Here is a 25920-nt window from a genome sequence, read left to right as displayed (position 1 = left end):
GAGAGAGAGAGAGAGAGAGAGAGAGAGAGAGAGAGAGAGAGAGAGAGAGAGAGAGAGAGAGAGAGAGAGAGAGTGAGTGAGTGAGTCAGTGAGTGAGTGAGAAAGGGCATGTGTTAAGGGAAGTTTGCATACCTTGTATGTTGTAAGGGTTGTCGATAACAAAGTTGCCATTCCATACCACAGAGAGGTCGACAGGTAAGTCGCTGATGTCATTTCCTTCGTAGTCATACTAATGGAAATGATAGAGAGAAAGATACAGAAGGCGATTTGAACAGTCTCAGAGGTTCCACTAGTCCAGACAATAACACACACAAATAAACGTAAACAAACCAGACACACAAAAAAACACATCTTTGAATCATTGTGTCCAACTAATTTTGCAGACAGAATTCATTTGAAAACAGGAAAGCCAAGACCAACTGCACATAAATTATCACTGATATCCCTACTCATATGAAACTGTAAGGTGCACTGATATCCCTACTCATATGAAACTGTAAGGTGCACATGTTTGTTTTTGCACATGTTTGTTTTTATCTGGATAGCTACACGGATCAACTGTGACGGATAAAACAAGAACACCATCTCAAATTCAACTGTCAGGAATGAATGCAATATGTAGCTGGCTAGTTGGTATGCATGGAGTACATGCCAGATCTTATGAAAGTATAGAATTCTCCTCATTTTTCTGTACATGAGCCTGCAACCAGTCTCGTCAGGATTCTCCCCTTGCTATGTGAAGAGCATCAATATTCTGAGGAGAGGAGAGGAGAGGAGAGGAGAAACTGAATGAACTGAACTGAATGACAGAAAGCATGGAAGATAGATCAACGTGGACTATTTTTATTTATTTATTTATTCTTTTTTTTTTACAGTGCCCATTGATTATGGTGGTCTTTCTCAACCACATTCTCTTAGAATCAGAATACCAGCTAGCTGTGTTAGAGCAGTGTGTCAGATGTGAGGGCATTAGAGATGCTGGCAGATCAGATCTATCCCACAGGAAGAGCAAAAATGATATACCATCACAGTCGTGATATTTGATTTAATTTAATTGTACTTATAGAGCGCCAAAACATTACACATGTCTCATGGCGCTTTATAGAGTGTTAGACAATCAGAGAAAAAACAGAAAAGCAAAGAAAAGAAGGCCCATGGGTAACAGGGGAACAGGGTAACCGGGCAACAGGGTAACAGGGTAACAGGGTAACAGGGTAACAGGGTAACAGGGTAACAGGGTAACCGGGGTAACAGGGGAAAAACTCCCTAGAATTGGAGATACATATAGGAAGAAACCTCAAGCAGATCCACGACTGAAGGGCCTGACCCATCTGCCTAGGGTCAGATACAGGACAGTAAGGTCTGAATACATGACAAATGCATATGATAGTCAGGTGTAGAGAATAGGACATGGTGTTGAAAGCCACCTGAGGTGAAGTGACCGGAGTGGAAAGATACTAAATTACAGAGGCCCAGTTAGAGACTGCATGGACGCCTCAACTGGACATTACTCAAGGTTAGCCATTAGTTTACTATTGAAGTAAGTGATGAAAACTTCGGCACAAAGAGTGATGCAGCACTGTAAGTGAAATTGGCATTTCCAATTTGTTGGCTGCCATGTTTCATTTGGAGCCCCAGTCTCCTCCAACACACACTGGGTCCTGAGAAGCTAAGATTGGGATTTCAGACCTGATCTTACACAAGCTGGCTGAACTACCACCCACATGGATGGTCCTTTAGGTGCTGCAGACAACCAGGTTTATAGACGCTCAACCTCTATCTGCTTACAGAGATCCTCACCAAGAGCCTTAGGATGCTAGCTATACAATTCCGGTAACGCTTTAGAATAACATGTGCTTATTAGGTATTAACAGTGCATAATAAGCAGTTAACAATTCATTACTAACAGTTAGTTAACTGTTGTTATCCTTTAATAACATTAACTAACTGTTAACATGCAGCTTGTAAGTGTTAATAAGCAGCCTTTTAAGTTACTTACAAGCATATTTGTTAACAGTTGTAAGTGTTAACAAGCAGCTTGTTAATGCTTATTAATGGTGTATAAGACAAAGAGGTGGATAACTAATACGCTTATAAGACCTTTCTTACCTATTTGTAGTACATTTTGCAGCCCCCCAATCTAAAGCGAGGACCATGTAGCCTATAGTTCCACAAGCCCAACCTTCTATCTCTCTATATACTGTATCTCTCCATCTAGCTTGGTTTAGCTGTGAGAAATACACCTTCAAAATTGTTGCAGTGAGCAGGACCCGAACCCCGGTCTCCCGCGTCAGGGGGTGCATCGCTACTTGTTGAGCTACACTATTGTTCCTAATTTGCTGATGAAAATGTTCATTTTGATTCTATATTCCGATGTTCTATATTATACTAGCTATGCTTTTTACAAATATGTTTCTGATGGAAAAGTGTTTGTTAACTTACAACTGTTAACAAATATGCTTGTAAGTACCTTAAAAGGCTGCTTATTAACACTTACAAGCTGCATGTTAACAGTTAGTTAATGTTATTAAAGGATAACAACAGTTAACTAACTGTTAGTAATGAATTGTTAACTGCTTATTATGCACTTTTAATACCTAATAAGCACATGTTATTCTAAAGCGTTACCACAATTGCTTATACAGTTGAGAAATAAAGGACTTTTCAATTCATTAAACTGGGACCAGCAAATGTGCCCCATCCCTGCATTTCTTATATGGCTGAGAGAAAGAGACTGGGTGCTGTGGCCTTAGGCCTTCGTTTTATGCCTTCACCACAGTCATTCTATTTCAGCAGAATGTCACATTCTTGTGGGCTAATGTTATGAGCGTGCATGTGCGTGTGTGTGTGTGTGTGTGTAAGAAAGAGTGTGGTGTGTGTGTGTGTCTGAGCGTGTGGCCTTGCATACATATTAATGACATCTCTAAGGGCATGTATGGTCAGCAGATTGACTGTATGATGCCTCTCTATTATCATCTTGCTTGTCCAGTTGAACCCAGAGGAATGCCATCATCCTGTGGTTAACTACGTTTCCCTCAATGCCCTTCACACACCAACAAACGCTCTATTCTCCATGTGCCTCTGCCATCCACAACTGGAGACGCAGACTTCCCCTGCTCAGCCCACAGCTCCTCAACCTGAGGGAGCTCCATTAAAGTTTAAAGGGCTCCATTAGTCCACCCACCAGCACAAGGCGTTTGGTCGGAACAACGGGGTGCCCTGTTTGCCCCCAGTGTGCTAAGCAAACACGGCCATGTTTAATTCATGTCTGCATTTACGGGCCTATGATAGCACACACCTCGCAGCCTCCAGGCAGGGATGCGTCTGCTGGGGAACCGGGCCGTAGCCCCCCGGCTTCTGGACAGGCCAAAACACAGAGCCTGTCTACTGGCGGTGGACATGCCACGCTACGCACTGAGCTCAAGGGACGTAAACATTGCTGGCAACTTCTAGCAGAACTCAATGCATTCATGCAAGCCACTCACCTTCCAGTTTTGCTCATTTGCAGAATGCGGTACATCCCTGGCCCAGTGGTCTAAAATAACTCTGGTGATGATACCCACACATGCTTTTGAAAAATAGCTGCATCCGCACTGAAGGTTTTTAGGATGCTCTGTATCCAGAGTTTGTGAGGGATAGAGCAGTGCAGCTCATTAGTTTCTCAGGGCCAGCGCCGTCCACTGTTAAGGGTAATTAAGCACACGTATGATCGCCACACAGCAGAGAGAGCCCTGGAGCCATGCGAGACCTCAAACGCAAGGGGAAGGGAAACATGCACACGACCTAATTGAAAAGAAAGAAATACATATATATCGGCAGCGAAGAGCTGATCGTTAGGAGGCGGCCTTGCACCGCGGAGTAAGGGGTCTCTCGGGGGCTGAGCCCACACAGCCCAATCGAAAGGTCACCCCGCGCTTTCTTGTTTCTTATAGAGTGGGTCCGCGGGATTGATTGGCATTCCGAGGGGCAACTTTGAGCTTTTAATTGGCAGCGGGGGCCATCGATGGGAGGTGAGCAACCCTGTGTGTCGCAGTATTTACCAAACAGCCCTCCGCTAACCCTCCGCCAGGGGAACAGCGGGCAGCTGGCCAGGGAGATGCACGGGGCCATTAACAGAAATGAAACAGACAAAAAAAACAAGACATCCCAAAAAACTGCTCTTCTGAAATCCTTAGTGCTCTATTACGACCTACAAAGAGTAAATAAACAAACCGCTGATTATAAATCCACAAGGAGGGTGTGCAGTACATATAGCTTGCAGATTTATAATCTCTGACAAGGTACAGCTGCGTCCCAATTCACTTTTTTAATTACAAACGGGAAAATGAATGGCACAAAGCTTAAGGCGCCCCTACCTCCCCCTCCCCACCACCCCACCAGCCCCCGTCGCCTGACGCTGGCCCCCCTATAGATCAGAGGGGGCTGGGGAGCAGAGCCAGATGAGGATCCCAGGAGGAGTCCCAGGTCCAACGCGCGCAAAAATGCCGATGCTCACAAAACAGTCCTCAACAGCTGCTGTGCTGCTTCACAGTGGAAAAAACGCCTGGGCCTTTTCCTGCAGGTCACCTCAAGATAATTTGTCATTTCTGAAAGGAAACCTGCATGCCTGCTTAAATACAACACATCAGCAAGAGGTCTGGTCTATATAATTGCACATACGCTGCTCCTCCCTTCATGATACAAGTGAAGATTTATTACTAGTTTTAAGTGCAGATGTGGCAACATCTATTAAAGTTATATTTCTCAGCATAATGAGTGTAGGCTTTGCATATGAATATGGGTCATATCAATTGATCATATTTATTTAGAAAAGGGCCTTCTACAATGTTGGGAATGTTGGAAAATTGCTAGCTGACATAACTGCATAATTAGTAGACTATGGCCAGCGAATCCTGACTCCAGAGCATTCAAAAGCAGTCTGAATTCAATCAGAGTTGCACTCCCCTGTAAAATATGCACACCCAAAAGCTTTGGTGAGAGAGTTGCCAAACCCAAATGCATGGAGAATGAGTAAGTGGAACAGAGAACTGGGAGGCAAAATAGGTTAAACGGCTCAGGCACTTTCTGGAGCAGTTGGTCAACAGCCAGTCTCTGGCCTCCTCCACTCGGGCTCTGAGGAGCAGGAAGGCGTGATTCCATTACGACGGGACGCCCCAGGCCACGAGCACAGACCCCACCCCAGCTCAGCGCTCCTTCTGCCCCCTCTCCACCTCTTCCCAGTTCCCACCCCTCAGCTGTTCCTCTCTCATCCAATGCCCTTTCCTTGCCACACCTCTCCTCTGCAACAAAACTCCAACTATTTCTAGACTGGTCTGTTCTCTCCTCTTCTCTGGTTGAGGAGGAGCAGGGGGAGAGAGAGAGAGAGAGAGAGAGAGAGAGAGAGAGAGAGAGAGAGAGGAGCTGGGGACTGTCATCCTGCTGCACCGCTGTAATTCATCATCATTTTATCTGCGACGGCTTTTAATTGGATCCTATCAAATCCTCCCGATAGTCCTCATTTTCGCCACAAAAAATCGGCAGCTGCTGTCAAGAAGATTCCGAATGAGATTGGTCCCCCCCCCCTCCCCCCCCCTGCTTCCATCACTATGGTACTTTCCCTTCTATTTTTTTGTGGAGAGGAGTGAGGGGGGCAGTCATTTATCTGAGCAGAAGGTAATGTTGTAAAGCTGACCATGATATTATCAGCCTGTCCTGCTCTACCCCCGAGCTCTGCTCTAACTCTCTAACAATGAAAGCCGCTGAAGACAGATTTCTAGCTGTGGCCTTCACACACGCACACACATGCGCACACACACACACACAATCTCCATCTCTCCTCTCACTCTCTGCCTCTCCCCTAAACCCCCACCCCATCCCCATACACACACACACACACACACACACACACACACACACACACACACACACACACACACACACACACACACACACACACACACACACACACACACACTATCATGACCTAAAAGATATAGCTTTTGCCCTTTCCATCATTATTATCATTCACTTACATGTTGTACTCAAGTGTTAGGCGATTATGGAGTCTTTTGTAGCAGGCTGAGCAAGCCTTTGGGCTTGACATGGATGGATCAAGAGGCAAACCTCATAATGTTTTCAGGAGGAAGAGTAATATCAGACAGAAGCCAAGGCAGCTCATAAAGGCACACCGCTAGCACAGCTCCTGCCTTTGGAGGAGGCTCAACACACCAGCTCAGGCACAGTCTGCAACCTTGCACTAGCTTGCACTAGCACCTTGCACTAGCTTGCACTAGCACCTTGCACTAGCTTGCACTATCACCTTGCACTAGCACCTTGCGCTACTGCAGCTTGCACTAGCACCTTGCACTAGCACCTTGCACTAGCTTGCACTAGCACCTTGCACTAGCTTGCACTATCACCTTGCACTAGCACCTTGCGCTACTGCAGCTTGCACTAGCACGTTGCACTAGCACCTTGCACTAGCTTGCAAAAAATGAGTAATCAGGAGCACTGTCCCTGCCAATACAATATCATTCACACATTCTCCCTCTCTATGTGTGTGTATATATCTATCTTTCTTTCTCTTCCTTCCTGCCTCCCTTCCCCCCTCTCTCTCTATCTCTATCTCCTTTTTTCTCCCTCTCTCTCTCTCTCTCTCTCTCTCTCTCTCTCTCTCTCACACCAGAGAAGCTGTATGATGCTGTAGCTGTATGGCGCGGAGGGCATTTGGGGCAGAGCAGAGCCTGGTGAGTGTAAACACAGGGGAGGTGTGAGCTGTGGGACTGGGCTCTGGGCTAATGCACTCAATGATGCTCCAGCAGCCGCGGCAGTGTGCCACACTTCATCACTACCAATCTCTTGTTTACCCGATCGATCTGTCCGAGACTATCTGCCTCTCCTCCGCGGACATGCATTCATGTTTTATTAACTCCCCAATCTGCCTTTTTTTCAGCCCAGTGCCTGTGAGTGTGTGGGTGTGTGTCTGAGAGAGAGAGAGAAAGAAAGAGAGAGAGAGAGAGAGAAAGTGATCAATGTCAGTCTAACACTATCAAGTTTTAGTTCCGACAAGGCCCAAACAACAGCCGATAAAATATGGCGGCCAAGACAGTGGGATGGCGCAGTAATGGCTGCTCTTGGCTCTGCTCAACTCGGCCCTAGGACGTCTGACAGGCCAGGACAATTAATGCAGGAGGGCATGCAGATGAGCTTTAAAAAAACAGCCCAATCTTTTTGTCTGCAGCCACCCCCGTGTCAGAGTAAATGCGCCCCTGCTTCCTTTAATGATAATCTGAGGCAGGGACACGCTGTACTCCTGCTAAAACCACGGGCCGTTAAGTAACTCGTAATTGCTGTCCGTTTAATGGCATAATTGCAGTGTGAAAATTAACATGGCTGTAATTGCCATTTCATATTAAAACTGACAAGCTGGTCTCAGCTCCTGCAGTGGAGGACTCCTGAACAAGATGCTCGAGGGGCAGACCAATGACGTCCAGCGATGAGACGAAAACCGGGATGCTCAAGCCCATATATGGCAAACATACATGCTTACACACACACACACATCTGCACACACACCAGCAAAATAGGAAAAGGAGACGGCAGATGCGCATGCTTTCGTGGGAATGTTAGCGTAACGTTCAGGGAAGGCTGCTAATGTGTGTGTGTGGAGATGCTCTCATGCTAACCAGAGCTGCCCAAGCAGACTGCCTGTGCCACACACAGACAAGAAGTGACACCCTCCACATTGGAGACGCTTCGCCTGACTCTGGAAGTTAGTGTCACTCCCAGGCGCTCTGCGTGATGAGAGCGCATGAGGACCAAAAGTCTCAGCGGTGAGAGCAGCCCTCCCCCCCCCCCACGCTCTCCACCAGAAGCTAAAAAGCGCTGTTGATTGGAAACGGCTCCGACAGCAAACAGTCAATAAAGGCCTCTTTAGCCAGACAGCTCTCCGCGCGCTTACTGGCGTAATTAGCTCTCCTTCAGACGCGCAAGGAGATGCTGCAAGAGCCCGGCTGAGAGAACAGGCGCGAGAGAGCGAACCCAGACAAGAAGAGGAGGATGAGGAGAGAGGAGCGAGGAGGAGAGAGAGAGAGCAAAAAGAGCTTCCTATAATGGCCATCAATGTGGAAGCGCAGTCAAGTGTCATGGCGCTGTCAAATGCACGGCTGCCACTCTCGGGCGGTAATGACTAGCGGTCCTCCACAGCCTGTTCATGAGCCTGGCTTCTCCCTCAGGTCTGCACTCACATAGCCTTCTCTAAGCTGGCCAAGAAACCCAAGCAAACTCCTGCTGTGCTAGACAAACAGGTTGAGCAAGGACTTTCACTGCAGAACATTTTAAAATGACTAATTTTGAACTCTTGTAAAGACAAACGGGACCTTGCAGTATGAATTCAACGTTAGGTAATGAGGCTAGGCAAACAAGTCTGGCTTCCCTCCCAAACCTCACCCCTCACCTCTGCCTCGGCTCCGCTAATTTGAGCTCCCCCTTTAAAGTCATCATGCAGATCTGGAATGTTCTGAACGCAAGTAACACCCTGAACGTTCCCAATCACATTTTAACAAATGCCCCTCATGAGGGCAGCCAGATATATGCCTGGTTCCAGGAGACCAATACCTTTATTATTAGCACATAGATGGGACATTCTTAGGCATAGTTTACATTTAGGTCAGTGACGTAAACCTAAAAAGATGGAGGAGACAAACAGCTGCCTACAATACCCACACACTTTTGACCAATCATAAAGCATGTATCTCCACACTTTTGACCAATCATAAAGTATGTAGGTTTACTAAACATTTAGAATTAAGAGCTGCATTGCACTCATCATATTCACCCGAAGGACCCTTGTAAGGACTCATTTTTATCTCTCTTTCTCCTTCTTTTATTTCCTTGACTACACTTCCTTCCTTTGTCATTGTCTGTTCATCTGTCTTTCTTAGCCCTTCTAAACGCTTGAAAAATGGCCTGCTTCTCCCACTCCTTCTGGGGTTTGATGGCGAGCAGGCTCTCCGCCCGTTCCACTCTCTCTGCATCTCCCCTGCTCTCCCCACTCCACAACAGAACATTATTTCTGAAGCATACTGTACAATATTTCAAAGACATCTAATGCATTCTGTCAAAGCGGGCGCCCTATCTCGGAAGACAGCCAGGGAATGAAAGGAGAGCCGTGTGGTCCTGAGTTGCAGAAATGGTGGGAATACTCAACAAGGCTGGTGTACAGCACGAAGAAACATGCAAAAGAAAAAGTTCTCAATACTGAGAGAAGAGAAGAAACCAACACAGGCAAAATGCTAATTCAGGAATTAACAAAATGAAAGGCATTAAAATGAACAACAAGTGTGGCGCAATGTAAACAAATGAGATCACACTAAAGCCTCCTGGTGTGTGCACAACTAAAGCTATCTAAGTATTGCAGCTGCTGTGTGTGTGTGTGTGTGTGTGTGTGTGTGTGTGTGTGAGAGTAAGTGTGTGTGTGCGCGTGTGTGTGCGTGTGTGTGTGTGTGTGTGTGCATTTGTGTGTGTGTGTCTGCATGTGTCTGCGTGTGTGTCTGCGTCTGCGTGTGTCTGCGTGTATGTGTGTGTGTGTGTGTGTGTGTGTCTGCGTGTGTGTGTCTGCGTGTGTGTGTCTGCGTGTGTGTGTGTCTGCGTCTGCGTGTGTGTGTGTGTGTGTGTGTGTGTGTGTGTGTGTGTGTGTGTGTCTGCGTGTGTGCGTGTGTGCGTGTGTGTGTGTGTCTGCGTGTGTTTGCGTGTGTGCGCATATGTGTGTGTCTGTGTGTGTGTGTGTGTGTGTGTGTGTGTGCGTGCGTGCGTGTGTCTGCGTGTGTTTGCGTGTGTGCGCATATGTGTGTGTGTGTGCGTGCGTGCGTGCGTGCGGAGCGGCAGATGGGGATGACTCACCGTGGTCTTCTGGCACTGGATGCTGGTGCTGTTGAAGCGCAGAGCCGTGACGCTGTACACCGAGCCCTGGATGTGGAAGATGCACTCGTAGTTGCGCTGACCCGACTGCGGCTGCGGAAGGTTCCGGGCTAGCAGCGTGATGGGCTTCATCACCCCCACCGGAATGTAGATCTGCGTGGAGGGCAGGATCTGAGGACACTCCTGACAGGTGTGAAAGAAGGGAGAGAGAGAGAGGGAGGGAGGAGAGGAAAAAAGAGATATTTGAGCTCAGTCACCTAATAAGAGAGCTGACTCATCCTGAAGTCATCAGAGAGGAGATAAAAGGTGGCAGGGTGATCAACTCTAAAAGGAGAAGAGGAAATTCAAAGGAAAGTTGAGAAGGAGGAGTGGGAGGAACGTTAAGGGGAATGATGAGGTGCTGTTAACGAGGGAGCGGGCCAGACGTGTCAAACAGAGGCAAGGGGAAGAGACAGGAAGTCAAGTTAAAAAGGAAAAGAGAGTTGCATGTGCTTATGACAGACTGGCAGATGCATGATGCCACTTCTGGTGCATCACAAGGTCAGCTGAACACAGGTGCTAGTAGTCTTCACAAAAGAATTATAAATTAGATGAGAAGTATTCTTCAAAAGACTGCTTACAGTAGAACCAGCACTCAAATATGTATTTGGAGCAAAATATGTTCTGGTGCAACAATAGGAAGTAACCAATTGTTGGGACCTTTCTACCAACATACAGTATCTTTTGAAATTTAAATGTATTCCAATGAAATATTATTGGTGCGTATATCAAACACTAATATCCTCCACGGGTAGTCATTTGACAAACACATTTAAATAGCTCAGAGCAATAATGGGATTTGGAGGGAAGTGTCATCAGTTGCCATCACCTTAATTTGGCTTCCAATCCCATTTTACACTTGGTGATGGAATCTGTTCAGACTTTTAATGCAAGTGATAAATAACAGGGAAAAAAACCGCAATCAATTTCTTCTCAGCCGGTGGCAGTTAAATGCTATAATTTTAAGTGTAACATCAATATCCACATGAAAGTCTACAGTAGTCTTCCAGTGTGGTCTGCAGTAGATGTCTGCGCCTGGCTCTGGTGAGGAGTGTGTGTGGTGGGCTTGGCTCTGGTGAGGAGTGTGTGTGGTGGGCTAGGCTAGGCTCTGGTAAGGAGTGTGTGTGGTGGGCTAGGCTTGGCTCTGGTGAGGAGTGTGTGTGGTGGGCTGGGCTTGGCTCTGGCGAGGAGTGTCTGTTGTGGGCTATTCTTGGCTATGGTGAGGAGTGTGTGTGGTGGGCTTGGCTCTGGTGAGGAGTGTGTGTGGTGGGCTAGGCTTGGCTATGGTGAGAAGTGTGTGTGGTGGGCTAGGCTTGGCTCTGGTGAAGGAGTGTGTGTGGTGGGCTAGGCTTGGCTAGGCTTGGCTCTGTTTGTGTTCGTCTGCCACCCACCCCCTACCACCAACACACACACACTCATGAAAATTGGCTCAAAGTAAACAAAAATAATGAAAGCTTGAGCAGGGACAGAGTGTGTTCTCAACTGATATCAAACCCTCTAATGAGGTCAGGACCATTGAAGCCTTTTCTTTGGGAACTGTGAGGTGACAAGTCATAACATTGAGGGGTGTCTTCAGGATGGTTGGAGCTAATCAAAATGTGTTGTTCAAAAAAAGTTATTTTATTAGAAAAAAATTGACTGAAAAAGGATTATCCCGTTGGTTCTCCCAAGACAAACCATTGAAAACTAGTAGAAGGGAAAGGTAAGGCAACTAGAATAGGAGAAGCTTTTGAATGCAATGGGATGGCGAGTCTTGAGCACGCTGCTATCAGTAGCAAACACACAAGAGAGAAATCCATTGGGCCAGAGCTACTCCCGCCCCCACTCCCCCCTTCCGCAAACAGAGAGGGGGGGTATCAGTTCCTCTCTTGAGCAGCTGAATGGGTGATAGTGGCAATCCGCCGGTGCCGCTGCCATTCATTTAGACATTCACTGCACACAGGAGGTGGCAGAAAAGCTATAAACAAAACGGTTAATGAAGCGCTTCCAGCTCCTGATAGAGCTTGACTTTCAAAGAAGAGTCGGAGGGACAGGAGAGAGAAATTAATGAATACTCAATGCAAGGTGAGGCCAAGGTTTGTGTGTGTGTGTGTGTGTGTGTGTGTGTGTGTGTGTGTGTGTGTGTGTGTGTGTGTGTGTAGTAGTATGTGAGTGTGTAGTGTGTATTCCCAAGTAAAAAGGAGAAGAATCGTTTCAAAATTATAAAAAGTTGTGTGTTACAACTTACCAAAACTTCACTCATTAGCACAGGGTGATGAGGAAGGCTAATCATCAAGTCCATTACCACCGTGACTTCAAGAGAGAAAGAACATCAATATTTTTGGTTGGTAAATGCTGAAATGTGCGCAGGGCTTTAGTAGGTCTGACCAAAACTGTGTGAGGTTACAGCCCCCTGTCTGAGTGCCAGTCCGCTGGGCCTCAGCTGTGACAACAAACTACATGAAGTCCTCTCACTGCGGCATGTCAGAGAACGCCCCAGAGCCACATCCTGCAGCCGTGCAGCCACCGAGGCCCACACCACAGCCTGCCACTCCACCCAGAACCACCTCAGCCCTGCTAGCCCTGCTAGGATCTGCAGGAATAGGGGGGGGCAGCACCAAGGCAGAAATGAAGCGCGCGATCGCCTGGAAACCATTTCATTAGCCGCCGAGGAAGGTGTCAAAACAGAGCGGAAAGTGCAGATCAGATATCACAAGTACAATAGAGCGACGGAAGACCAGGGGGATTCTTTGAAGTGTTTGCCTTTATTTTCGTTTCCCATTCTTTCACTCATTTTCTTTGAGAGAGAGAGAGAGAGAGAGAGAGAGAGAGAGAGAGAGAGAGAGAGAGAGAGAGAGAGAGAGAGAGAGAGAGAGAGAGCTGGGGCTGTGGGTTAGTGCCTGGTGTTTTCCCTGGGTGCAGTGAGTCAGACACAGACACAGTGTTCAGAGGTCTCCTCTATGACTGACACAGAGCGGAAGTCATCCAGCCTATTCACCATGGGCCAATCAGCTGAGTGCGATTGCACACACATGCACCCGTGCGCATTGCGCCCGTGCACGCACACATACACGTACACACACACACACAGCAAGCCCATGAGAAACAAAACAGTCCTCTTGGCCAGGGGGGTGTCTACTCCTGCCTTTAGTGAAACACCAGACAAGCACAAACAAACACAAACAAAAAAGTAAACAGGTTGCTCGCAGAAAGCTAAAAGGAGCTGCAGACAGCCATCCTGAGGAGCTTTTTTCCTGGCGTTTGGTGTGCTGGCGTTCTCTGGGCTTCTCGTACTGCATGAGCTGCCAGCTGTGCCTCAGCAGACCAGTGTGTGTTTAGCTGAAAGGAGGCCTCCAGCTATGTTCCCTCACGCTGCAAGGCTCCTCCAACAACAAGCAGTGGAGAGCAGCTCAGACGCCAGCCAGCCAGCCAGCCAGTCGGCCAGTCGGCGCAGCCCACACACTGAGCTATGCCAGCCCCAGTGGTTTTAATAAACCACCCTCTCTTAAGCAAATTGTCTACAGTATTTTTCCTGATGGGATGATAGCCCCCAAAAAATCTCTTCTCGACTGCTCGAGTAATTTTAGAAAAGAGACAAACGCGAGATTTTGGAGCGGCCTCTGGGAAATCTGAGGCTTATACCCAATCCTGGATGAAGCACACACATTCTCATTCATGACAGAATTAGGCTCATGGAGTTTAGGGGAAATGAAATTTTTTCTCTTGGAATTTACTGGTGTGTGTGTGTGTGTGTGTGTGTGTGTGTGTGTGTGTGTGTGTATGTGTGTATGTGTGTATGTGTGTGTGTGTTTGTGTGTGTGTCTGTTTCTGACTGGCTCACTTCCACTGAGATCACATGGGGCTGATATGATGTAATGCCATAGGTGCTGATATGGTGCTTGTGTGACCCACTGGCCGCTCCCCTGTCGGACCCCCGTGCCGTACTAAAATGAAGGATGAGGTGTCACTCAGGAGCGACAGGGGAGCTTTGACGGATGGGTGCCTCCCTGAGCGACAGCAGGAGAGGTGACGCTCGGCTGATTGCGGCCAGAGATGACCTCGTGAGTGGCCTTATGGATTAGCCACTGGACGCGCCAGGTGCCGGGAAGAAAGAGAGAGAGAGGGAGAGAGGGAGAGAGAGAGAGAGAGAGAGAGAGAGAGAGGGAGGGAGGGAGAGAGAGAGCGAGGGAGGGAGGGAGAGAGGGAGAGAGAAAGAGAGAGAGAGAGAGAGAGAGAGAGAGAGAGAGAGAGAGAGATAGAGAGCGAGGGAGGGAGGGAGAGAGGGAGAGAGAAAGAGAGAGAGAGAGAGAGAGAGAGAGAGAGAGAGAGAGAGAGACAGAGAGAGAGAGAGAGGAAACAGTGCCACTAAGCACCCTGCAGCCATGACAACAATGGCAGGCATGCAGGGGAGAGATGAAGAGGACTAGGAGAGTCATGTGATGACTGCATCCCTCCGAGGAGACACAGGGACTCTGGTGTGACCTCACTCAGAGATTTGAAGGCTTTCACAAAAAGCCAATATTTATCCCAACGGAACTTCAGCAAAGCACGCTCCGTCTGACAGGTTCTGAGGAGTGTGTGTAGAACGCTGGAGGAGGGGGGTGTGGCGTGGGGTGGGGTGGGGGGTGGATGGTGAGGTGTGGGGGGCGGTGGATGAATCGGCGACGGAATTGTTTCACATCCGTCAACAGAAAGCCAACCCTCTTGACAATTCTGTACAAGAGTTCAATAGTGCCACAAAGCCAGTTAATTAGAATGGTTGCCAAGGCAATACTCTTGTTTTGTTCAGCACGAACGTTTTGTATTTCCTCTGCATGACTCGCGTCTTATATCTCTCTTGGACCAAAACTTCAGCACAATTCATATGTGCATGCACAGCATTTCAGTGGATATAAGCAAATCTTCACAGCACATGCCAGGCTTAAAATAACTACATATTTCTTCTTAACATCGGAACAAGCAAAGACTCAAATTAATGCATTCACACTCACAAGACAAAATGATATGTTGCAAATTTACATTAAGCTCATGGTATTTTTCTCCCTTAAATTTGAGCTATCTTGGCATGATAACCATTCCTCTTCATTCTTATTAATTGGCTGGTACAACCATAACCGACCGTAAAATTTGCATCATGTCAATTCAGCATGGAAGGGTGTTTCAAAGTAATGACTTCTGGCAGCGTTCTGTGGTGGAGCAGCTGAGGGAGAGCCTTGCCATCTAATGAAGTGATCTTCAGCTTGTTGACTAGCTGGAGCTGAGCAACCGGAGCCGATGGGCTGGGCCATCTCAGAGGAACTCAGGCTTTAATAAAGGACACTTCCAACCAGGAGAGGCTTCTGAAGTATCCAGTGGCAACAAATAATTAAAGTAAAATTCATGATACCTCTAAGGTTTCAGAGGAAAGGTGGCTTGCTCAAAGCCAGTTGGAAACCCCAGCAAAACTGTAGTCCATTCAATTCCGAGCAAATACTGTTTTTTTTTTTTTGCCTCGCTCTGCAAGGTCTTCAACCAGAAAACAGTGTGAAAGCAATGTTTGTTTTGCATACCCTAACCCCAGACAGAAAAAGTGCATTTCTGCTACTTTAATGAGAATGTTGAGCTGGGCTCTCTGAAACATGCTGCTGAGTAAGTCCTGAATAAGTGCATCAACAGAGAGCCAGCGGCGTCCTAATCCCACGCTGTCCTAATCCCACGCCTCCACTGCGCTCGCCTGCAGCCCGCAGCCCACGTCCCGGGCTCTGGCTCTCCTCCGTCAGGGATATGAGACCAGGCTGGAGAAGCAGATGACGTGGCAGGGGTGGACGGAGGTGGCTCAAGGCACGCAGCACACATGCGTCTTTTGGGTGAGGCCCAGGAATTAGTCTGTGACCGCCAGCGCACACACACACACCTCCTCCTCCTCCTCCTCGGCAGCACGATTCTTCCCCCAGTCCCCTCCGATTAGCTGGACAGACGCGGAGGCATTTGGAAATTAGGATTTAATACACTTTGAATAATGAAAGCTGAAGGTCGGATGCAGCCACCGATACCATCACACCACTTTACCACCACGCCAGGAGAGTGAGAGGCCCACGCCGCTCTCATACAATGAATACACTCGACTCTCGGGTTGGTCGATCATAAATAAATAAAGCAATGAATAAATGAATCAGAGCAAATGAGAAGTGGAAGGTGTGGTCCCTGCATTTTCGTAATTAACGCTATTATTAATGACGGGGGAAGGTATGAGGGGAAGTTCACACTGTCGGTCTCCCGAGGGCCACGCATCTTGGTGGGAGAAGCTGGCAGCAGCACAGGCATCGTTGCTGGGGAGAGCGGCGCAGCCAAGGTTGCACGTGGCCCGCAGATCTTGGCACGGCGAAGCAGACTGCCGTTCCAAACGCTGGCGCTCCAAAGTGCCTTTGCTCGGCCACTTGCAGCGCAGCACAGCACAGCGCAGCACAGTTTTCATCACGAGGAGCGCAGGGGTGGGGTAGGGTGGGGTTTTTATGGGGTGGGGTAGGGTGGGCAGTATGTATTTACTGGAGCCCTACTCTCGGATATGATGGGGGGGGGGGGGGGGGGGGGGGGGCACCTGACAGTCAGATGCGACAGATGGTAAATCAGAGGGAAAGTAAGCGGGCCCGACTGAAGCAAAAGCCCAGCGTCTTCTGGAGGAGCGCTGGCAGGAACCGCACGCGCTCAGACGAGATGGGAAACGCCACGCAGCAATTGTCGAATTTCTAAGAGGCCACATTTTATGTTAGAGCCAAAACTGGGTCAGGCAGGAAAGTGGGGGAAACTAAATGGGTGGAGGAAAAAAAAATCATAGCCAAAGAGCATTCACACATATCTGAGACACACACACACACACACACACTGACATACTTTTTCACATGCTGCCAACGCGCAGTCATTACAGATTCTGACAAATCCATAGTGTGTGTGCATATGTACATATACTGCATATACACACGCATACACACATACTGTGCACATACTGCATACACACGCACACCTATACGACAGCCGTGTCTTGGTCTCATGCTTCATACTGTACCTCTGCAGATGTTACACAACCACTCAGACATCTTCCTGCACCCCACGCTCCTGCCTTTAACAAGTCGGCATAACCCTGTGCATTTGCAAGCTTTGCGGGGCACACAAATGAGTATTGATAAGTGTGTGTGTAAGCCGGGCCGAACCCCAGGGAGCCGCGGAGAGGAGCTGCGCTGCTGCTCTTTGGGGGGAGATAGCAGCTCATAACTTATTTATACACACCAGCGCTGCTCCCAGCGGAATGCTCCAATAACTAGAGTCAAATTAAGGGTTGCTCATTACTCCACAAATCTCCTTTTCATCATGTTCTAAACAAACCCAAGTACACTGAAATACATGACAGGGGAGATTAAGGAACCCATTTTTCCCCCCATTCATGTATATTTCTTTATTCCGTTCCACTGGAATAAAGCAGATCGAAAGACAAAGAAGAAGGAAAAATAAATCAACCTTTGCTCCAGTGTGCCAGAAAGAAATGAAGGGCAGGAATCATGTATATGTGAATGTCTTGCATGTCTTTGGCAGAAATGTCCATTTGCACTATGACATATCCTGGGGCAGGGGTACTCAGTATAGCATCTCTGTGTTCTTCTGTGGTGGTGGTGATGTTTTAACACGTCTGACTGGTCACACAGCCAGTGGAGGCCAGGGCCACGCATTTGTTAAACACCATTATACATCTGGCCATTAAAGCCTGCGCTGGTTTAGCTGACCCGGCAAGTGTTCTGGTCACATTCTGTTGTTTGCGCATTTCTTTGTTTCTTTTGTTTATTTCGTCTTATGAGCTTCTCAAGTGCAGCTTACACAAGCAATTTTACGCCTGGTCAGATTTAATGTGTGCTGCTGTTTATCCGCTGTCATGCAGGATTTTGATTTATATACACTTGATTAGCAAATGTTGCTCATTATATTTTGTAGCAAAAGGGTTGTGCACTTTTGCACTGTGTTTTGACCGTTAAAAAGATACTTAGTGATCGTGTGTGACTTAGAGGCATTAAGAAATGGCTGGTCCATTTTCCTTTCTCATTAAACATGCAAAATGTCTTCTCAAAATTATCTTTTTTCCCTTCACCTACTCCTCTAAGACCTGTCTTATTCTATTCAACCTAGCACAGTAATCTGACAGCTCTTTGCCAAATGGGACATTATGCTAAGTCCCAGTCCAGAATAGTGAAAGTGGGTGCAGTTGGGATTTTAATCTACGGTCCCACACTGAGGGACACACTGACATATCAACAGTTGGGACTATTACTGAACAAGAGGCTGAGAATAAGATAACTGGGTCACCTTGAGAGGATCCTAAAGTAGCACATGATATGTGTGAAGGAAGACTTTCCATATCCCCTAAGATGAGCTTCTACAATGCGACGTCACTGAAAGTGGGGCTATGCCGGGCATGTAACTCAAGTGTTCCAATCGCCGAGCGAATGCTGCCTGCAACAATTAGCTTCCACAGTAATCAATGGAAGTGGCTCTACTAGAAGCCTTAGCCTTGTCCCTCCTTTCCAAACACACACACACAAACACCCTTCTTCTCAGTGGAGCCCCATGCCCTCCATGTCTCTAACAATACCCTTCTGCGTGGGCCAAATGGGCTCCCCCTGATTAGACACAGGCCTAGGGTTTTATACCCAGGCTGCTTTGCAGGCAGCATGTCATGGGTTCTGTGCTGTGAATGTGTTTGTGCATGTGTGTGTGTGTGTGTGTGTGTGTGTGTGTGTGTGTGTGTGTGTGTGTGTGTTGGGGGGGGGGGGGTGGGGGTGTAGATAGAAACTGCTAATCCATGTCATTTCCTCTCTGAGGCAGGGGAAGGAGCGTGCGGGGCTCGACGTCGGCTCGGTGTACGGCGCGGCCAGATAAAAGCGCCGGTCATAATTGGATTGAGGTAGGATACCTCATGACCAATTAATATCCTAAATAAAGCGCGACGGCGCGGCGGGCGTGCTGGGGAAGAGGAAGGTGTGCAGGCGGTGGGGAGATAAGGGCGAGCGGCCGACGCTGGTGAACACGTGTACACATCCAGCAGGCTGGGGGCTCGGAGCGGACAGCAGAGACTAACGGCAGAGTTAAGGGAACGCGAGCTGCTCGACACGGACCCGCAATTGCTATCCGGAGCTTCTTCCCTCTTCCAGAAAATGAGATTTGGAGACATTTGAAGCGGGGAGAGTGTTGGGGGTGGTGTTTGTGGATGTCTGTTTATCACTCTGGGCGCACGACACACAGGAAATGAGCGCACTTTGGTGTGGGCACAATATTGTGTGTGTGTTTGTGCGCATGAATGTGTCTGCACATAGGCACACATTTCTTGGCGCAGGGGGAAATGGGTTGTCAACCTGTTGAAAAAGCCGTGCTTACACGACTATGGTAATTGTGTATGTAAAGATTCATACATCAGTGAACACAGTGTTTGTGTGTGTGTGTGTGTGTGCGTGCATTTGAGTGTGTACGTGCGTGTGTGTGTTTACAGTCAAGGAAGTTTATGCCGATGAGTAAACCACACGCTCCAATACCCATGGAGCACTCACTTGGCATTCCACTGGTAGACAGTCCATGTGCACAAGCGAGAGAGGGAGGGAGAGAGAGAGGGAGAGAGAGCGTGCGAGAGAGAGAGAGAGAGAGCGAGAGAGAGAGAGAGACAGAGACAGAGAGAGAGAGAGAGAGAAAGAGAGAGAGAGAAAGAGAGAGAGAGAAAAAGAGAGAGAGCAGGAGATGTGATTGATATTGGTTTTTATGCAAATGTAGCATTTGGAAATGTACAACACGATACAATTTGCATAGTCATTCAGCCAGTGCTGTTTATAAGCGCATAAATCCACTGCTCTTTCTATTTCAGCAGCTGCTGCAGAGCGCGCGCTGCCATACACTCTACACAAAGCTCAATGGCAGAGCCACGGCGGGAAGCCAAGAGGACCAGGATTAATTGTGTATATACATTGGGCCGTGTGTGTGTGTGTTTAAGTGCACACATTGTATTTGTGTGTGTGTGTGTGTGTTGAGTTGTTATTTACATGTGCATGGTGGGAAATTGTTTGTATCTGTTTGGGTGTGTGGGACTGTGTGTGTATTTCTGCATATGTGCAAGGACTTGATTTTCTGCTGAGTTTTTATTTGAGTGTGGGTTAAGAGGATGCAAATGTTTGTGTTTGTGCGTGTGTGTGTGAATTGAACTCCACATAAGTAGTGTGTAACATCCATGACCAACATCTTACAACAACAACCACAAAGGCAACACATTTCTATGGACCCTTTCAAGAGAGTTCCATTATCAGCATACTAGTTGGCCCCACAAGGCTTCCTTTTTAACATTCCACATGTTATCTTAATGCAGAGGAAGTAGATTGGGGCCCAAATAGAACGTTCAGGCATTGTTTTTGTTTTGATTGTTGAAAGGGTCCATAGCACTCTGTAAGGCACCCAAGCGCTTCCGTCAGGGCTACTGACCTCGGACATGTTGACCCGGCCCTCCTGGAAGGAGCAGTCGTTGGCGTTGTGGGTGCACATGTGCCGGTACTTGCACCAGTGGCACGGGAAGGAGCCGTTGACACACGAGAGACACCTGCACAGGGAGAGAGAGGGGGGGAGGGGAGAGTTCAAGACACACACATCTTTTTGGAGTTTTAAATGAAGCCTGGAGATTTTTTAAGGCTCATCATGCTTCTCTATTCGTGCTTCTCTCATGTATTGATGAGGCTTTCCACTGGTGATTTAGAGGCAGCGTTGTGTGGGAGGAAGTGGGGGAGATCAAAGAGCACTGGGGCGAGGGACTGCTCACCATCTCATACTTATTAAAAAAGCAAAGGGAGAAAGAGTTCAGAGAAGCGGGGAGAGAAAGAAGGAGAAATTGAGGTGGAAGAAATGAAGAGCAGAAGTTAAAGAGAAGAGAGGAATGAGCCGAAGAACTGAGAAGTTCACGAAGAAGAGAAAAGAGCGGAGACAAGGATATGATTGGGGAGAAGAGTTCAAGGGAGAGGATGATTCAAGGAGTAATCTCAGTCACAGAGCCATTCAACACTAGAGACCAAGCAGTGATATTTTTCAAGCAAAGGAGACCCAGACAATGACTAGACAACAACTCACACAGCCCGACCCCAGAGACAATACACAACAAATTAAAACATGAACTTGAAATTTCATTCTTGAAAATTCAAGAATATCTATAACAAAAACACAACAAAAAAAAAATGAAAAAGATAATTGGCTAAATTTTCTTCTGTATTCAATGAAAAGACTAAGAAATTAAGAAAGAACTAAGAAACACAAGACAGTGACATTTCATCATCACTGTATTCACAGAAACATTCAAGGAGACACATTATCTGTACCAAAACACTTGAGGCCCTCGAAACCAGGGACCAAACTCATTTGGATCAATTACGTTGGTGATTTGTCCAATTAAGTCATTCAACAATCATTTCCAGTCAGCATTAGAATGCAGCTGGACCCTGAAGGTCACGGACAGCCGTCTAATTGGACATGTGATGGAGTAAATAAGGGACTCAACCTTTATCCAGTCTAAAGAAGATGGAGTTGTGTGCTCTCAGCACCCAGATATGTGGGCCAGGTAAAAAATGCTAGGTTGGCTACGTGATTTATGTAGCACATGAAAAAATAGTGGTGGCTGGCAAATCATATGACAAAGCAAGAGATGAATACGCTTCAGTATGAATAAACCATGATGAAGAGCATGGCCTAGAACTGACAAAAAGTACTGTTGAGAACTTTCATTAAAAAAAGAAAAGAAGGGAAGAAGTTAGTTTTTCTTCTCCAAAAAAGGCAATCCTTCTGGCAATCCCAAAAGGCAATCCTTCTGGCAATCCCAGAAACACATCTTTCCTGAAGGACGTGTCAAGCTCCGCACACATCACCCTCATTTGACTGGCAAATCCTGTGACATGACTCAGGAAAATATCTCAAAGATGCTCTGACCTGTCACTGCTGCAGAGCCCGGGGCACCCCAGGGGTGCTCGTCTTTGGCAGGGTCAGAGAGGGGGAGCACCAGGCGTCCACAGACAACGGTCACTGGGAGCCTCACAAAGCACGGCTCTCCGCCGCGCCGCCGGACACTGACACGACTGCACAAGAAAAAGGGGCCCTCAACCAGCCCCTGTGCCTGGGCCAGATATTAAAGGCCCTCACCCAGCCCCTGGGGCAGATATTAAAGGCCCTCACCCAGCCCCTGGGGCAGATATTAAAGGCCTTCACCCAGCCCCTGTGCCTGGGGCAGATATTAAAGGCCCTCACCCAGCCCCTGTGCCTGGGGCAGATATTAAAGGCCCTCACCCAGCCCCTGGGGCAGATATTAAAGGCCCTCACCCAGCCCCTGTGCCTGGGGCAGATATTAAGGGCCCTCACCCAGCCCCTGGGGCAGATATTAAAGGCCTTCACCCAGCCCCTGGGGCAGATATTAAAGGCCTTCACCCAGCCCCTGTGCCTGGGGCAGATATTAAAGGCCCTCACCCAGCCCCTGTGCCTGGGCCAGATATTAAAGGCCCTGCATTGACATAAGCTGTGAGAGGAAGATAAGGTGCTCCACCACCCACCCATCCTTCCTAAGCTTGAAATGCTTCAATGTATATGAATTAGCTGCCTGTACTTACAGTTAAAAAGGATATGGGATGATTTGCCATGCCAAATACTTCAGCCAACACTGTCTATTAACCGTAAGACACATTGTGCACAGATCAGTGCGTTCGCTTCTGAAATCCTCATAGCTTGTACAATGGAATTTCGTTTGCTTTTGACTTAGAGTTGCAGCAGTTTTCATTTACTCTAAGATATAATGAAGAGTAATCATTTAAGCAAAAGGAACTCAAGGACTTCTCATTCCCTCAAATACCTCTTAACAAAATGAAGATATTGACACCTTTAATGTATTATAAACATAATATATCATTTAAATTCATAGTCTACATGGTGTTCTGAATATGTTAAGTGTGTGATATGAGTTAAGATTGTTCTTTGGAGACTACAGTTTCTGTTTGATTGATGTGTTTGTAATAGCGAGTCTGGATTTCATCTGTGTTGATAACCTGCTGTTGGACTCGATCAGAAACAGGCCTCCCTCTCCAAGGCTAGCTGACTATTGATCGCCTTAAGAGGTTCACATCACAAGGGAGCTGCCCTATTGACACCTGTTTTCTACTGAGTGTGGGGCCTCGTATTGTAACACTACATGAACAACAAAAGCAATACACTCACGCACACACACAATCTGAGAACTTACATTACACACTGCCACACACACACACACACACACACACAGCCAAGACTGTAGGCTGTGAAAAGCCATATGCATATTGCCTTTATAACGGCCAGGTGAAGTCATTCTCATGCCTTTCGTTTTTCCAACTGTTGAAATCAGCACTGACAAGAGCACAATGACCACTTCACATCAGACTTGACGACAGATTGGAACAAATTGGGAAATGTGCGGAAACCAGTTTGCACAATCACAAAAGCCATAAAGCGGCCCAGCTGTTGCTGTGCTTTGGGGACGTCCCTGACCCCATCCTGCCACGCCGCGCCAAGCGCTCGTTGTCCGCGCTCACGGTGGCCTGGGGTCCGGCCCGCTGGGAGAGGGCTACTTTTTCAGGGGGCGGACATCGGTCTGTCCGGCCCACGCGGGTGTTCGCTCGTTCCTTTCATATTTAAATGTGGTCAGTGGTGAGGCTCAGGCGAGGCGCTAACCTTTGGCTCCCGTGAGCGTATTATCCCCAGCACAATGGGCACAATCTCTCACACTCGCTTCTTTGTCTGACTGCCCTCTCTCCCCGTTTCTCTCTCCATGTCTCTCTCTCTCTCTCCCCATCTCTCTATCCCCCTCTCTCCCTCTCCACCACCATGCTCCCTCTGCTCCCTCTCCTCCTCCATGCTGTTGTCGTTAAGAATGCATTTGGAGGCCCTCGTACGCTCGATTAAGCTATTCCAACCATCCTTTCTCATGCAAAACTCTAATATTGTTACTGTGCATGTAAATAGCCAGCAGGGTAATTTGCCTTGCCAAGTGGGCATCCCCGCTTCACACACACACCCCTCCCCCACCACATGATCTCCTTTTCCCTTGCTATAGAGAGGCACGCTGCCCCCCTCACACACACTCAGATCACCGGGAGGTCGCAGGGTGGATATGAGAAAGCAGGTAAGGAGGGAGAACCCCTGGCCAATCAACAGATGGCACACAACCAGCCTATAAGTTACCAGCGTATCACACACACACACATATGCACTGGTGTATCACACACACACATATGCACTGGTGAATCTGTTATTAAATTAATTTGAATACAGAATAAATTACAGAATATAGGCTATGCATTCTAATTACTGTCTAGAGTCAAACTGTAATGGACCTGAAAACAATGTTGGAACAGCACTAACCATACAAATGTGCTCAGGCAGGCAAGCTTTACACACCAACACACACACACACACACACACACACACACACACAGACAGAGACAGATATGTGGAAACTGGCTGACAGTGATGAAAGCTGTCCTCCTTCTTGTCCTCCTACTCACACATGTGCACACACACACACACACACACACACACACACACACACACACATGCCCACGCATGCAAGTGCACATACACACGCGCGCGCGCACACACACACACACACACACACACACACACACATACAGACACACACACACACACACACGCCCACGCATGCAAGCGCACATACACACATACACATACACACACACACACACACACACACACACACACACACGTCCGCTCACTCTGCACAGGAGCCAGCATGCGGGAGCTGCAGGTGAGCACTTCACATGGCCTCCACTCGAGGTCCAGCTTTAATGTGAGAGACGCGCTGTGCTAATTAGGGGGATATTGCCATGCAAATGCATGCCATCCAAAGAGCAGGGGCCCAGCCAAAAGCTGCCTAATGAACGCAGAGGTGGGGGCCGGGGGGGGGGGCAACATCTGGAACATCAGGCCTTCAAAGTGCAACACGAGCTCGGCAGAGGGGGGGGGGGGCAAGTGGAATAGCAGCAAAAAAAGGGGGATTGAAGGGCTGTTGAGAGTGAATGACAAGAGGAGGGATACAAGGGAGGGAAAGAGAGATATAAAGGAGGGAGACAAGGGAGGGAAAGAGAGATATAAAGGAGGGAGACAAGGGAGGGAAAGAGAGATATAAAGGAGGGATACAAGAGAGGGAAAGAGAGATATAAAGGGAGTGTGAACGTAACGACAAAAAGAGAGACAGGAGGCAGGAGGCCTGAGAGAGAGAGAGAGATGGAGAGAGAGGGAGAGAGAGAGAGAGATGGAGAGAGATGGAGAGAGAGGGAGAGATGGAGAGAGAGGGAGAGGAGAGATGGGAAGAGAGAAAGACAGATGGATAGAGGCCAGACAGACAAACAAAAAGAAAGCTAGAGGTTAGCCAACGGAGTGAGAGAAGAGATGAAAAGAGAAAAGAGATTGAGAGAGAGAGATAAAGAAAGAAAGAGAGAGAGAGAGAGAGAGAGAGAGAGAGAGAGAGAAAAAGAAAGAAAGAGAGAGGATTTGAGATTTCCTGAGGAAAAAGGACCATAACTCAGGCCTGTAAAACATGTCCCTGGACTCAGTGATGCTCCAACTCATTAAGAAGATGACATCAGGAGGCTGATCTCATCCGAGAATGAAATGTTGTATAGCTAAGCAAAAAGCTTATAGCACAACACAGTTAAAAATACACCATCATGCAGAGGAGGCTTTAAGCATCACACACACACACACACACACACCCTTTACAGACTGCAGGACTGCAGAAAAAGAAAGTGGCACAAAAGAAAAGTACTTACGACTGGTGGACACTACAGTTGTAGAAGACAAAGTCCACGCTGGCAAACTTCTTGCCCGTCTCTTTGGATTTCAGATGGAGCTTGATGACGCGCTTGTCTCCTGCGAAGAGAACAGGCTGGGTCATATCACATCTATGCAATGGGGCTCCAGAACTGACGC

The 25920-nt window shown here is 47.8% G+C and overlaps 1 protein-coding gene across 1 annotated transcript in view; it reads right to left on the bottom strand.

Annotated features, from left to right (window-relative positions):
- Positions 1 to 85: 85 nt before the first annotated feature.
- LOC121713249 (plexin-A1-like) overlaps positions 86 to 25920 on the bottom strand; it is a 61056-nt gene continuing 35221 nt past the window's right edge. The window contains exons 9-12 of the mRNA XM_042097749.1: positions 25761 to 25860; positions 20398 to 20512; positions 9880 to 10080; positions 86 to 229 (exon numbers count right to left, since the gene is read on the bottom strand). Of these exons, the coding sequence (XP_041953683.1) occupies positions 86 to 229; positions 9880 to 10080; positions 20398 to 20512; positions 25761 to 25860 (560 nt within the window). The remainder of the gene's footprint in view (positions 230 to 9879; positions 10081 to 20397; positions 20513 to 25760; positions 25861 to 25920) is intronic.

This window comes from Alosa sapidissima, chromosome 7, assembly GCF_018492685.1.
Source record: "Alosa sapidissima isolate fAloSap1 chromosome 7, fAloSap1.pri, whole genome shotgun sequence".
NCBI classification, from domain to species: Eukaryota; Metazoa; Chordata; class Actinopteri; order Clupeiformes; family Clupeidae; genus Alosa; species Alosa sapidissima.
The sequence above is the reverse complement of the archived record's forward strand: the minus strand, read 5'-3'. Positions and strand labels throughout refer to the sequence as shown.